The sequence below is a fragment of the Diospyros lotus genome, chromosome 4 (assembly GCF_014633365.1).
Source record: "Diospyros lotus cultivar Yz01 chromosome 4, ASM1463336v1, whole genome shotgun sequence".
Classification (NCBI taxonomy): domain Eukaryota; kingdom Viridiplantae; phylum Streptophyta; class Magnoliopsida; order Ericales; family Ebenaceae; genus Diospyros; species Diospyros lotus.
This window is the reverse complement of record NC_068341.1, coordinates 38,171,547-38,186,372: the sequence shown is the minus strand read 5'-3', so window position 1 is coordinate 38,186,372 and position 14,826 is coordinate 38,171,547. Positions and strand designations below refer to the sequence as shown.

Sequence of the window (14,826 nt, the reverse complement as noted above, 5' to 3'; positions counted from 1 at the left end):
AAATAAAAAAATATAGGAGTAAATATAATTTTTAATATATATAAAATTATAAAAAAATAGTTATTCAATTTAAAAATAAATATAAATTCTATAATGCATTCGAAAAAAAATTGAAAATGAATTCTTAAAAAAAATTAAAAATTTTGAGTTAGAGATGAAAAAAATTTCATCTTTATTTATGAATCGATATTTTTCTAATATTACAAAATGACTATGAAAAGTTTCTAAAATTGTAAAAGTGGCTAGGAAATATTTTTTGGTGTTTCAAAAGCAGAAATATTTTGAAAACGTCGAAATGACACCCTCAAAAAAATTTCGTGCACCATAGATTAAGTATAATTTACCTGTGTTTGTTTGGTATCCTTAATAGACTCCTATCACTTTGTAAAGGATAAAGGAAGATTATATTTGTATGTAAAGTTCTTACCTTTGTCTTTTTTTTTTTTTTCCTTTCTAAAGGGAATATTTCATTTTTTCTGCAAGAAAAAAAAATTTTATTAACTCAAATTTGTGACCTTTTCAATCACATAAAACAAAAAAAACATAACATCTAAAACACTTACATGGCTATGCACCAAATTATATCGCTTTAACCAAATATAATTTTAATTTAAAGTTATCATAACATGAAATAAAGAGTATGCATCTAATTTTTGTTTTATTAAATGAACCCTAAATGAAAAAAAATTTGGACTATTGGCAACATTATTCTTGATTTGACCTTAAAAGTTAAAGTAACAATTTTTACTTACATAGAATTTATTTTTGAGATTATCAAATGATCTCTATCACTCGTGCCCTCAATTTTAACAGAAGAGATAAATTATAAATGGGTCTTTAGTCTTTGTTTAAGCCAAATATTGAACTCGTGACCTACTGATATTTATCCTATCATATCACTTGCTCGTCACTTGATTTATGTTATGAGACTAGGAAGAATTTATTTTTATTTGCTATAAAGATGGATTACAAGTTTACAACATCTCATTATCACAAACGCTATATAACCCATTATTACTAGCTGTCTGGTCGAGGAATTTTTAGCCGCTAATTAACATGGCATGGGTCACTGCATCTCTGTGTTCTTGACAATAACCCAGAGAGCTTCACATTCGACAACTCAAACCTGAACAGATGATTGCGGCCGGACGCATCATCCCCTAGCGCCGGCGGGTTCATTTGCATCCCCGTCTCTCCGGCCAATATCTCCGCCTCATCTTGCCTCCGGATCACCCGATCAAAGCAAACGTACCTTCCAAACGCACTCCCCTTGTTCATTGCCTCCAACACGCCTACGTGTGCTTCTGCCAATCTGTGTACGTCAACCGTGGCCAGCAATCCATCTGCGAACATCTCTTGAAACCCTGTGTGTATTCAAGAATACAATTGGTGATTGGAAAGTTCTCGTCTAGTACAAAATTTCAATATTATAACTGCGATATACATACGCGTACGCTAGCCATAAAAACATATAATTCCGTTGTGTTGTAACAATGTGATATAATTTTGTGCAGCTAGTTGGGTTGAGGGATGAAGAATTGAAGATTGATGATGATGATGGGTACCTTTGAGATAAGCGATGGTCGGTGTGGGATTTTTAAGGGAGAATTGAGGGCCAGTGATGAGAGCAGGACATATGGTTACCAGCTTGAACCTCCTAATTTGTTGATGAGCTATCCTCCATGCTGCTTTCTCTGCCCTTAATTTACCCAAGGCATACCACAGCTGTCCAATGTTTGCAACTTCCACAATTAATTCATCATCAACTAATTAATTTATGCAACTGAACCATAGTAGTTCCTTGGCAAAATCTAAATCACATTGAACTATATAACCTTATGTTTAAGCTTTTCATGGTTTGAACTCGTGACACACACTACAATATGGTGGAGTAATCTTTCATCACAATTCAGAAAACCATTTTTAATTATAGTTTGTCAAAAAATAAAAAATAGTCAGAAAAGAAAATTAAAAAAAAAAGAGTAAAATGCTATTCATCTCTAATAGAAATTACAACAGTGATGTGGCAGACTATGTGAAATGTATAATTTGTCTGGGAAAAATAAAAAAATGTCCAACAAATTTTATATTTTAAATAGATGTGTAGTGTCCACTACACAGTTCACATAAGTTGTCACGTCATCGCTGTTCATCTCTATTAGAGATGAATAACATTACTTTAAAAAAAAACAGTTTATTGTTAAACTTCTGGCCTTAGATTATATAACCAAACATGGGTAAGAAGCTAAATTTATCATTATTGCTGTTGTCCAACTTCAAATATAGAAGATAATGATTTGTCTTTGTCATTTGAACCGAAAACACCAAGTCAAACTTTAGCATAATTTAACAAAATCTAAAAGATATCATGCATGAGGAGTCTATTTTGATGTTTGAAACCACTGCACCTAGTTTGCAATAAAACAACCATTTAAAGCTGTTCCACAGGCCACAGCCATCCCCAAAGATATGGAAATATTTCTATTCTTGAAATACTCCCTTCAAATTGAGAGCACAGCGTTCCCCCACCTCCCATCTTTGCATATTTAGTAAATTGGATGTATGGACAGACTCAAACACTTGAAGATCAATTTTTGGCTATATCATTTAATAATTCAAGATTTATTTAAACAACTTACTAAATGAAAAAAAAAATTAAAAACTCAGATCTTGACTTGTTTAAACATATGAGTACTTAAGAGTTTTTCATAATGAGGAGAAGAAATTACCTTTTTGTCTAAGCAGACAGATTCATCGCTCCGGCAGTGATGGTTAACAATGGTAGAGAGGTCACCTTGAGAAGTGTCTCGCCAGATGCATGCCAAAAGAGATGACGTAAGAACACAGTTTCTAACCGATGCTGTTCTTGCACATGCCACCATTACATTCTCACACGTCTTCGCTTCTATTTCAGCCATTGATTTCTAACATTCCAAATATTTAGTTTAGCTTTTGTAAGCAAAGAGTTGCCGTAGGTATGAATTTTTTGGCAACAAAAAAGGCAATACAATGTTTACTGCAACTAGAGCACAAAAGGGGCTATGAGTTAATGCAATTAAAGTGACCCCAACAAAAGAAAGCATTCAAATTAAGATTAAAAATTGTATTCTTATATTACTAAAATTGTATGATATTAATTAGTAATTCCAAAATTGAGAAGATTACAAAGGTTGAGTTGTAAAAATAACCTATATGCATCCAAAAAAAGAGGGAAAGCTACATAAAATATGATTCTCTTTCAATGCCCATTCTCAAAATTGGGAAGTCTAGTGTTAATTTTTTTTTAAATTTATTTATTTCATAATAATAAGCTACTTTAATATTTTTTCTATTTTTGAGTGGACAGAAAAATCTCAAGTTATATTCTTTTACCTAAAAAGTGTAGTTAGATAGTATTACTTTATCATATGATCATGTAATTAAAAAAGAAAGAAGAATTCACAGAAAGAAGCTTTCATTTTCTTTATGATTTTGTAATTAAAAAAGAAAGAAGACTTCACATAATGAAGCTTTCATTTTCTTTTTTGTTTCTAAACTCAACCAATACAAAAAGAAAAAAAAATGGTTCTTTCATTGTTTCTTTCCCCTGTTTTCCACGAATAAATGAAAAAATTAGGCCAGTTTTATAACCATTAGTTTTTTGGGCTAAGGGGGTTGGCAAGAAAATTTAGGCCTTACATGAACATCAGCAATCCTTCCTATCAGAACTCATGGAAATACAACAATTATAACAAAAGAAGACCTGCGTTACTTTAGTAAGGATCATACTTTCAGAGACCCATGATAAGATTTTTGGAACTAGGGATTTGTAAGGGAAAAGGAAAATAAAAGAGTGATGTATATGGACTTGATGAAGAAACTAATTATTAATATAGAGGGTGAATTGTAATCAATGCACATTAGGTTTGGTAAAAAAAAAAAAATTTAAGAAACAACAAAAATCTCTCCCAAGTTTATAATTGTAACTACACTTTTTTCTATCATTATTTTATCTTCTTATTGTATTGATCTTGTATGGTGAATTAGTCGGGATTCAATTGTTTCTTAGTATCTCTCTTCAATTCAATGATGGATTAACCATAATTAAACCAAAGAAAGATAATACGGTTGACAAATCGTTAAAATCTCACCCGTTCATTGAATATAGGAGAAAGATAAAATGAGAGGGAACGGAAATGCAATAATATTTTTTATCATATTAATAATATTAACTGCAATGAAAAAAGCATTATTAGAATTACAAAATTAAGAAAATTAAATTACTGTCATTTTTTAAATATCAATGATGTCTATAATCTTTTTCCTACGGGGTGAATTGGGAATTTTCCAGTGTCAAGAACTACTTTCGCTCCTTTCTTCAAAAATAAAATTAATCTATATTTATATATAAGTAATTTTCTGTTTAATTTTTTATGAAAAAATATATTCTTAAAATTTGGTGATTCATATTTCTATATCACTACATCATGCAAGACTCAGAGCTGGAAAGAAAGATAGCGAGTTAGTACACGTCTTCTAATTAATGCGTCTAACTTGTGCAAACTCGAATGAGTCCATGCATAATTGAGAAAGTAAGAACTGCGGATGATTGTTGCCAGTGGTAGAAGATAATATAAAGCTGAAGAGAAGATTAAAGTGGACAAGAGAGAAGAAGACTCACGGTATAGCCAGACAGGCCAGCTGGGTCAATGAATGCAGCGGTGTGCAACACACAGCTACACCCATTAAATGCCTCTGATAGACCCTCCGCGTCACTCAGCTTCTCCACCACCACCACGCTTATACCATTGTTTCTGGGCCCCCACGATTCCGTCTCTCTCAATTCTTCTTCCCTCGCTTCTTCTGTACACATTTTCAATTTAACCCCCTTACCCTTAATTTACAAATCACACTTGAACCCACAAAAAACATAGGAGAAGGGTAATTAACGCATTCAGAGTTTCACTTTCCCACAAACAATCATGAAAGTTCGATCTCGGTAAAAAAAAGTAAAATTTAAATGCATTGGCTACACTTGGAATTGATTATTTTCAGATTTGTCAAGAAAAAAAAAACATTTTTCAACACAAGAAAGATATAAATTCTAATGCCAATTATAGGATCAAAAGCCTATCAAATTCTAAGGTCTAGAATCTTCATCTTTATTATCATGCTTGTTCCTGGAATATTGGTCCCGCACATGGCATGTCACGTGGAATATAATATAAATTAAGAGTACCAATAATGGAAAGTTTTCTACCAATTAAAAACTTCTTAATTTTACTTCTACCAACAATAGCTCACAAATTCTCCCTTTCCTCTCCAAATAAGTGAGTTGTGGTAGGAAAATTTAAATCTTAATCATAAAGAAAAATAGTATAATCTCTTATTATCCTTGCTGAGAGAGGTAAAATACTTTCGTTTTGAGTACTACCATGACTTCACAAATTCTGATTTCAAAAGAAGACTAATCACTTCTAATTTAAAAAAAAAATGGAAATTAAGTCGCCATTTGTGAAGAATCAATTCTTGATTACCTCTCAATCTCAAACCAAAATTAAATAAATAAATGAAACGCAAACAGTGAAATATAGCTCACGAAACAACTGCAACAAAACAATCGCTCATGCTCTGTTTGGCTGTCACCAAAAGGAAAGCAAAAAAGGGAATGAAAATCACCTTCCTTGGTGATAACAAGTCGGACGGAGTAGCCACGGAGAAGGAGGCGGTTGACGATAGCCCGGCCGAGGTACGATAGGCCGCTGGTGACACACACCAGCCTGTCTTCACTGTTTCCTTCATCCACCATGGCACCTGCAGGTCGAAGCCCAAGCTTGTCGCCGAACTCATCTCCCTCCTTGCTCGTGCGCACCCCGGCGCACGACAGCGGCTCCCGCCGGATTTCGTCGATCTCGGCCCGCAGTCTCTCCGGTGACTGGACCGACCCCATCTCTCACTCACTGATCAGTCTAGCTTCCGCTTTTCACTCCCCTCTCTCTCTCTCTCTCCCTCTCCTCGAATTTCGAGTGCCAATAAGATTTTATAATTCGTTAGAGAGAGAGGGAGACTGTTAGGCCGTTACAGGATCACGCAAAAAGTGCCGCACCTCCACATTCCGTATCCTTTGCTTTCAGCTACTCATCAAACCAGCCGAGTTTGCTCGATCCGATCGGCTCGACTGAGAGCATCTAGCTGGCTCAGCCACCCACCAGTCAATTATTTTTTTCATAAATTAAAATAACAACTATTTTCTTTAATTGGAATAATTACTGTCTAATTTTAAAAATAATTTTTAACTTTTATTTCTCCCTTTCCTCTCCTTTAATATTAGAAAATTTTAATAAAAAAAGAAAAATGAAAAAAAACCAATTAACTATCATTAGTGTTGTTGATGGCTGAATGCAACAAATTGTCGCACCCTAATTTATTCCCATGCTAGGACTTGCAACACCTAAGTTGATGTCACCCAATCAATCAAATGAGGTTAGGTTGGTCTTTTCCACACTTGTACACCTAATTTGGAGGAGTGAGGGAACATTGAATCATAATTTTAGAGAGAGAAGCTCTCAAATTAGGATTCAAAGAAGATTTCTAGTACACCCAATTAAATGCAACACCAAGTTGATGTCACCCAATTGAATGGGGTTAGGCCGGTCTTTCCCACACTTGTACACGTGATTTGGAGGAATGAAGGAACAATCAAATCACAATTTTAGATAAAGAAGCTCTCAAATAGTAGGATTTAAAGAAAGACTTCTTTATTACTAGAACTATTTAGATGATTATAAATGAGAAGAATAAAAGTATTTATAGACATCGGCTTGCATTCTAGAACAATCTACCATTAAGGATTCTCTCTAGAACATTTTACAATCTACCATTAATGATACTCTAGAACATTTTACTACTTTTTACCTTATTAAATTTAAGAATAGATAAATAAGATTTTGATAATAATAAAAATATTTTTATGACATAAATGTATCTATAAACCTCTTGTTATGAAAAATGTATGTTTTTCGTGTATATATATCTTAGATCGACTGAAGTGAGACAGAATATTTAAATCTTCTTATATGTCGTTTAGGTCTACTCAAATTAAATGTTGGTCGATCGAAGTTGGCTAGTAAGTTTGGCATCATGTTTTAGGTCAACCTAACCTTCGATTGAAATTATGAGAATGTTTACTAGACAACTTTGGTCGACCAAAGTTGTGTCTTAGGTCGACCGAACTTCAACGGCCATTCCTGTTGTTCTGTGTTTTCAACATCTCTTTTTGTTGCACGTTAAGGATATATTTTTCAAATATGTTTTTACCTTGTATCCAAAATCATGGCATGACTTTCCCATGTAAAAGGTAAAATCTTTTTTTGAAGAAAATGTATTTTGACTTCTCTTTTTGCAATTCTTATCTCTAACTTGAGTTTTTTGTTTCAAAAAGTTTATGGCTAATTTTGTTTTTAGGTTGTCTCCCTAACTTTTCTAGATTATCTTTCTGTACAATAATTTTTCTCTAATGTGTGGTGTTAGCAAAGATCCCTACAATTGCTATTTGGAGACTGAAAAAGGTTGAAAAGTTTTTAAATTTTAAAATCATTTTATGTTCTTCTATGTAACAGCTAGTTACCAGAAGATGCCTATATATAAAGAATAAGTATGAAGGCTTTAAGCATATAGAAGAACAAACTATTGATAGAGTATTCAAACAAGAGTAAGAATATTCAAGTGTTGAAAGTGTGCTAGCTGGAATTTTCAATTGTTGGCGACTTATTTGGTTTGTCTCTAATTGTAAGTTTGTTATTTTTATTCGCTTGTTGTATGAGAGGATTGTATTTGCTAGTAGTGTGCTAGAGGTTCTTATTTACTTAAGGGATTGTATGTTGGCTCTACCTCCAATTAAAGGCTAGTGTTGATCATCCCTAATGAAACTTCAAACTTAGTTTTAAGAGAAAGGATTAGGATCTTTAAAGAGCTGAACCTCTATAAAATTCTATTGTTCTTTGTAATTGTTTGATTCAAATTTTCATATACTTAGTCAATCACATTTTATTAAGATCACAAAAAAAAAAAAAGCTTAAAAGAGTTTTCAACAACAGATAAAATTATTATTTTCAAAAAACCCAATTCACCTCCCTCTTGTGTATTTTTTGGACAACAATTGGTATCAAAGTAGGTATATAATCTTTTCTCATTGTCTTCACTCTTACTTGTGATCTTCTCTTCATTTTACACTATAGCAGCCATTATATATTGGTAATGGTACAGTCGAAGGTCAATCCATATAGACCTCCACTGTTAAATGACACTAACTACATTTATTGAGAAACTAGAATGAAAATTTATATTCAACCAAATGATTATTATGCATGGAACGCCATAATTAAGGGTGTAGAAATGCCTACTACCATAGAAGACGAGGAAGTAGTTTCAAAACTTGAGGAAGATTTTGATGAAGAAGATATTAGGAAGGCACAAAGCAATGCTAAAACAATGAACCCTTTATATTGTACACTTTCACTCACTAAATTTAATTAAATCTCAAGTTGTGGCACAACTAAAGAAATATAAGATATGCTACAAGTAACACATAAGGGGATTGATCGAGTTAAGGAAACTAGAATTTGCATGTTTGTTCATAGTTATGAAATCTGATGAGTCTATTTCTGAAATGTTTACTAGATTTATTGATATTATTAATAATCTCAAGTCTCTTGAAAAAACTTATCTTAACCATGAAATTGTTAGAAAGATTTTAAAGTATTTGCCAAAGGAGTGGAAACCCAAAGTCATTGTCATCAAAGAGTCCAAGAATCTCAAGACTCTTGCCCTTAATGAGTTGATGGAATCTCTCATTACATATGAGATAGAGCTCAGAAAAGAAGAAGAAGAAGATGACAATAATAGAAAGGAAAAAAGAACTATTTCGTTGAAGTCCACTAAAGAGAAAGAGCATAGAAATGACAATGACATGGATGATAAGGTTTCCCTCATCACAAGAAGATATAACATGTTGATGAAGAGGATGCTCCTCAAAAAGAATCCTTAAAAGAAGATGAAGTAGTCTCAAAAGAAGGAGCCGGTCATCTGCTATGAGTGCAAGAAGCCTAGCCACATCAAACTCAAATGTCCATTGCTTAAGAAACCAAAGAAGAATGCAATAGCGGCAGGTAAACCCGACAGTAAAGAAAATGAGCAAGAAGATGAGCCTCAAGATGAGACTGTAAGTATAGTTCTCATGGCTCTTGAGGATGAGGTAAAAATAAACTCTTATTATTTAGATTTAACATATGAACAACTTCTTGATGCATTTTATGACATTTTTGATAAATTAGAAAAAGTTTCTACAAAAAATGTCACTTTGAAAAATGAAATGACTTCTTTAAGAAAAGAAAATGATGCTATGAAAATAAAAATTAAAAACTTTGAAATAGAAAGTGTTTCTCTTATTTTGAAAAATGAAAGTCTTGAAAAAGAAAAAAAAAAGTTTGAAAAATCAAGTAAAAATAATTTTTGCCAAAAATAAGTAAAATAAAAATTATAAAACAAAGAAAAATAATCTTTATAACCAAAAGGTTTGTAGAAATACATTTTGACAAAGATCTAAAGAAAAAGGACCATTCTTTGGTACATGCTACTCTTGTCACGAAAAAAGGCATAAAGCCTACTTATGCCCATATAAAAGAAAACCAGTTAACAAATATGGGTGCTTAAAAATATGCTTTTAGAATTTGGTAATCAAGCTAGACTCAAGGAAGTTTTGGTACCAAAAACAAGTGTTTGAAATGTTTGCTGGAAAAATCAAAGTCTCAATGGAACTCAAAGTGGTTCTTGGATAACGGATGTTCAAGGCATATGATTGGAGATTTGAAGAATTTCCTTGAACTCAAATCAAATGGTGAAGGCTTGTGACCTTTGGGTATAACGCCAAAGGTAAAATAATTGGTAAAAATAGGTAATGCTCATTCCTCTAATATTGAAAATGTGCTACTTGTTGATGGATTTAAGCATAACTTGCTTAGTATAAGTTAAGTGTGATAATGGATATATTGTAATATTTGAATCATCTAAATGTATAGTTAAAATAGAGTCAAATATAATATTTGTTGATCAAAAACATAAAAATATATATAATTGACTTAGATGACCTCTTAGCAAATAATGTGAAATGTCTATATGCAACTAATGAAGATTGTTTGATTTGGCATAAGAAACTAGGCTAGATAGTATGGATCTACTCTCAAAATTAGTAAGACTTGACTTAGTAGAAAGTTTGCCTAAAATAAAGTTTGAAAAAGACAAAATGTCAACAAGAAAACAAGTAATAATTTCATTTAAATCTATGGATATAGTATCAACAACTAAATTTATAGGAATATAGAGGACCGATAACTGTTTAATGTAACAGTCACAAGTGATTCCTCCCATCAAGGTAACCGCCGCCATCCACTCTCTTATTATCGCACTTAATCAGGCCACATAACGGGTTCTTATTTTACAGCCAAGGAATGTCAATGAGATGGGATATGATTATGCTAGAGGGTGGGCTTAGAATCAAACCTTGGACATGCACAAAGACATTTGTGCGAAGAGGGGAAAAGGTTGCTCGAGGTAGCAAGGCAAGGCACAATAACAACCAGAATAGCATTATGCCAAAGGTTGCAATAAGGCCAAAGGCAAGTGTGGGAAGCCAAGATATAGGACAACTGGCATGGGCTTTGAGCAGTAGGTGGGAAAGGTTGGAGGCTCGCATGCGAGCAAATTTGAATGGTTGAGGGAAACCCACATGCACATAGTTTAAATTCGAATGTGCGTAAGCCTCTATGTAGCATTGTAGTGCACGCAAAAGTGCATAGGTGCAGTTTGAATTCAAATGCCCATGGGTGTAGGCAGACGCTGCACAGGTAGTGATTAAATTTTAACTTGGGATTTTTTGGCTTTTGGGACGATTTTGAATGAGGCAAAATGTCTCTATAAATTGCCAAGGGCATACAAATTTGAAAATTCATGAGAATTCGAGAGTAGAGTTGTGTACAAGAATGTGTACTTCATTTTGCTCAATAGTGAACCATTTCTTGCTTTCTCTAATGAATTTCTTGTCTTCTTATGCACCTTTCTTGATTCTTGCACACTAAGGGTCACTTGAGTCTTTGTTTTCTCTGCAAATTAGAGGCTGACTTAGTGTTGCCAAGAGTAATTTGAGACACTAAGGTCACACGGTTTGGGGCTTGAGAAATTGTTTGTGATATTATGTAGTAATATAAACCACTAAAATGTTCAGATATAAGGTAACTTTGTCATGATTGTTTGGAATGAGAAAATGACATATGCCTATGTTTAATAATACATACTATTTTGGCTTAAATAGAGTTCTTAGCGCATATGTTTATGTTTTCTCAACTATATTTTTCAAGAACTAGGATGTGTATTATAACTTTATGGTTTTTCTACATTTAGTTACGAACTTTTTCTTGAAATATATTCGAGTGGTTTAAAACAAAATGCTTCTATGAAATGGTTTACTTTGATGGATTCATGGAAATGATAGATAACATATTAAATTACAAGAAAATTTTAGTTGATGGTGTAAACTCGGCCCCGCGCCCATTTGATTGTTGTAGAAAAATATATGTTTGATTTGGTAATGACTACGCTGTGTAGACGTTTCGTTAGATAAGTTAATTTAGAATCAAATTCTAAAAGTTCAAATCTTAATAAAATGAAATTAATTTGGAATATGTTGTATTCCATTGAGTGAACTTTCTAACGATTTATGGATCTTATAAAAAATGGAGATTTAGTTAGTTAAATACTTGAGATATAGAGGTGTGTATGGTAGGAGCAAAATTGTAAGTTGTCAATTTTATATAATTTTTTAAATAGTCGAATAATGTCATTTGAAATTGATATTTATATAGAAGGTTGTTCTTTTAGTGTTCTAGTTGTTGTGAAAGTTTCATAAATTTTGACAATGATTTAAATATTTAATTTTAAAGGAATGTTGAGTACCAAATATATTAAAGAAAAACTTTGAGAGTCTTTTAGGAGTATCCCTAATGTATGACACCAAACTTGACACCATTTTAATGTCACACAGAAATTTACACCAAATTTTTCAACAAATTTTTTTTCACTCCATTGTGCTCAACACTAAATTGGTGCAAAAAGCATATTTAAAGAATATTCTATAAATAATTGTTTAACCAATATTAATTAATTTATTTAATATAAAATATTATTATTAAAAATAATTAGTCACATTTTAAAAAAAAATAATAATTACTCTCATAATATTTTTAAATTTTTTACAAAATATGTTATTCTAATTAATTTTTCAACTAATTTTTTAATTGATTTTTTCACCTAAGTTTTATCATGTATTTTTAATTTAAGTTAATAGGAATGTTATTGCTTCTTATTATATTATTGAGTTTTTGCATTAAGAATATTATTTTTCTATCAAGTAATTATTGAAATAATAATTTTTAATATACATAAAAAAATTAGTTCATTTTATATTAACATGGTATTTATAATATATATTAAAAAATTTAAAATATATTCAATATTATACTCATTTTATAGATCTCAATAAAATATTTCCAATAGTATATATTCTTTATAATAATTTAATTTAAATTTTTATTTATTAATCAAAATATACAAATATAATAAAAGTAATAAAGGATATAAATAGAAGAATTTGTTTTGGAGTTATATAAAGAGGGGCAAAATTAGAAATAAAATAAAAAAAATAAATTTGGTGTTGATGAAAACACCAAATTAATTTATGCCCAACTCCAATATAGTGTATTCATCTTGTTTTGACACCAAATTGGTGTTTTACATCATTGAACACCAATTTGGTGTATTCATGGGAGATGCTGTAATTTTAGTGAATAAAAATGAGTTAAAAAGAGTATAAAATGATAATATTATTAAGAGTCGGCCTAAATTTGTTTAGATGCATTAAGATTTTAAATTAAATAATTATATTATAAAAATAAAATGAAGGTGAGACTCTCTAGTGATTATTAAGTTAACTTGACTAAAAGAAAATGTACTAAAGGATTTACTACTAGAGCAGCAAGGGGAAAGAATGGATGGTTCCACAAGTGATCAAAATAACAAAAACCAAAGCGAATTAATATTTATGCCGTTGTCTAAAACAAAAAAACACCGGCTTGGACGAGAATGTTCGGCTAAGGACAGCGGCTCAGCCGGTAAGAGTTACCGGTGGCAGGCGCTTCACGTGTACAACTGCCGGTACGCCCAGGCCGAGGTTGTTGGCTTCTGCGTCCACGACTTTGCCACGCGGCTGTCTCTATTTTTTTCTTTTAAAGCTAAATGCCGTGGTGGGCAATTAATCTAGGAATCCATCTGACGTACACACCAGTGTCCCTATTATCAAGGTACGGTGGATTAAAAGGAGTAAAATAAAATTATATTAAAATTAAAAAAAATATTTTTAAATTAAAATATAAATTAATTAAAATAAAGTTGAAAAAGTATTTTAAATTTTTTATCAAATTATTTATTAATTTTTTTATAATATATTAGAAGATATATGTGTCATTTTTTCTTATTTTTAAAATTCAAAATATACTTATTAGAAACGAAATTAAGATTTTCTTATCTAAAGGGGCTTTAAAAAAATTTTCAATTGCGAGCTTTATCAATAGAAGAAAAATAAAAAGATAAAAATAGAAGTTTAACAAACTTTACATGCATATTTAACATTATTTATTAACTTAAAAAAGTAAAAGTAAAAAATATACAATACAAATACCTTATAAAATTATTTAAGATGGCAACCTACTATTATCCAAAAGATCAAACTTATCGATGAATACTTATATATTAATACTAAGAGCAATCTCCCTCTCAATATAAATAATCATCGTGTTTATTAGAAAAATTCTCTTTTTTATTGTAAAATAATGTTTTGATGAGATTTATTCCTGATATTGATATAGAGGTATTCATTGACAAATTTAATCTCTAAAAAGTCATTTTCTATTTTATTGCGAACCAATAGTAGCCCAACATGGCCATCCTTGGCAAAACCCTTTCCAATGAGAGAAGAGATGGCTTACGATGTATATTTGCAAAATAAGTCTGAAAGAGGTAAAGATTGAAGAAAGCTAATTGTTGAGACAAGAAAAAAGATTAAAGATTGAAGAAAGATTGAGTTTAGATTTAATTTTGAGGTTCGAGAATTAAATATTAGAGATTTGTTTTAGATTTGGGTTGGCTAGTTGCGGTGAACTTGAAACAAAAAAAATCATATGTTTTTATGGCTAAAAAGTCTACTTTTTAAAAAAAAATTGGAAGGGCTCCAGTGCACCTTGCCCATGAAATGGGTCTGCCTCTTATACTGATAGGGAGAAATAAATATATCTAAAAAATATCAAATATAAAATTACGTGACTTGTTTTTCAAGAATCACCACATAAGTTTAATAAAACATATTAAAAAAAGACAAAATCTGTAATATTTTTTATATTTTATTTTTTTATTTATATCTTAGTTAACAAACATTATTTAACAAAATAAATCTATTATCTTAGTTCTAAATCACAAATAGGATTTAGTTTTTGTAATTAAGTTTTGTGATTAGGATTTAATTTTTGTAGTCGTTCTGGTTATATGTTCAACATGTTTTGATTATTATATAACTATAATAAGATGTCTTTTCATTAATATTATTTGTACCCCACTTTTGTAAATTTTTTATGTGCTTTCAAAATTAAAAGTAGGCTCATAAGGTATTAGTGATATTTTTTCACTTTTGTTGATTTTTTCAATAAGCATATTTGTATAGTTTGTTTGAGTGCAGCAAGGGTATAT

At 31.1% G+C, this 14,826-nt stretch overlaps 1 protein-coding gene across 1 annotated transcript; it reads right to left on the bottom strand.

Annotated features, from left to right (window-relative positions):
- Positions 1-907: 907 nt before the first annotated feature.
- Positions 908-6,040, bottom strand: LOC127798659 (cinnamoyl-CoA reductase-like SNL6). Its single transcript, XM_052332189.1, has 5 exons — positions 5,659-6,040; positions 4,661-4,842; positions 2,730-2,924; positions 1,566-1,725; positions 908-1,364 (listed from the first exon to the last, which is right to left on the bottom strand). Exons 1-5 carry the CDS (start codon positions 5,927-5,929, stop codon positions 1,048-1,050), a joined length of 1,125 nt encoding a protein of 374 aa, XP_052188149.1. The 5' UTR covers positions 5,930-6,040; the 3' UTR covers positions 908-1,047.
- Between the last annotated feature and the right edge of the window lie 8,786 nt (positions 6,041-14,826).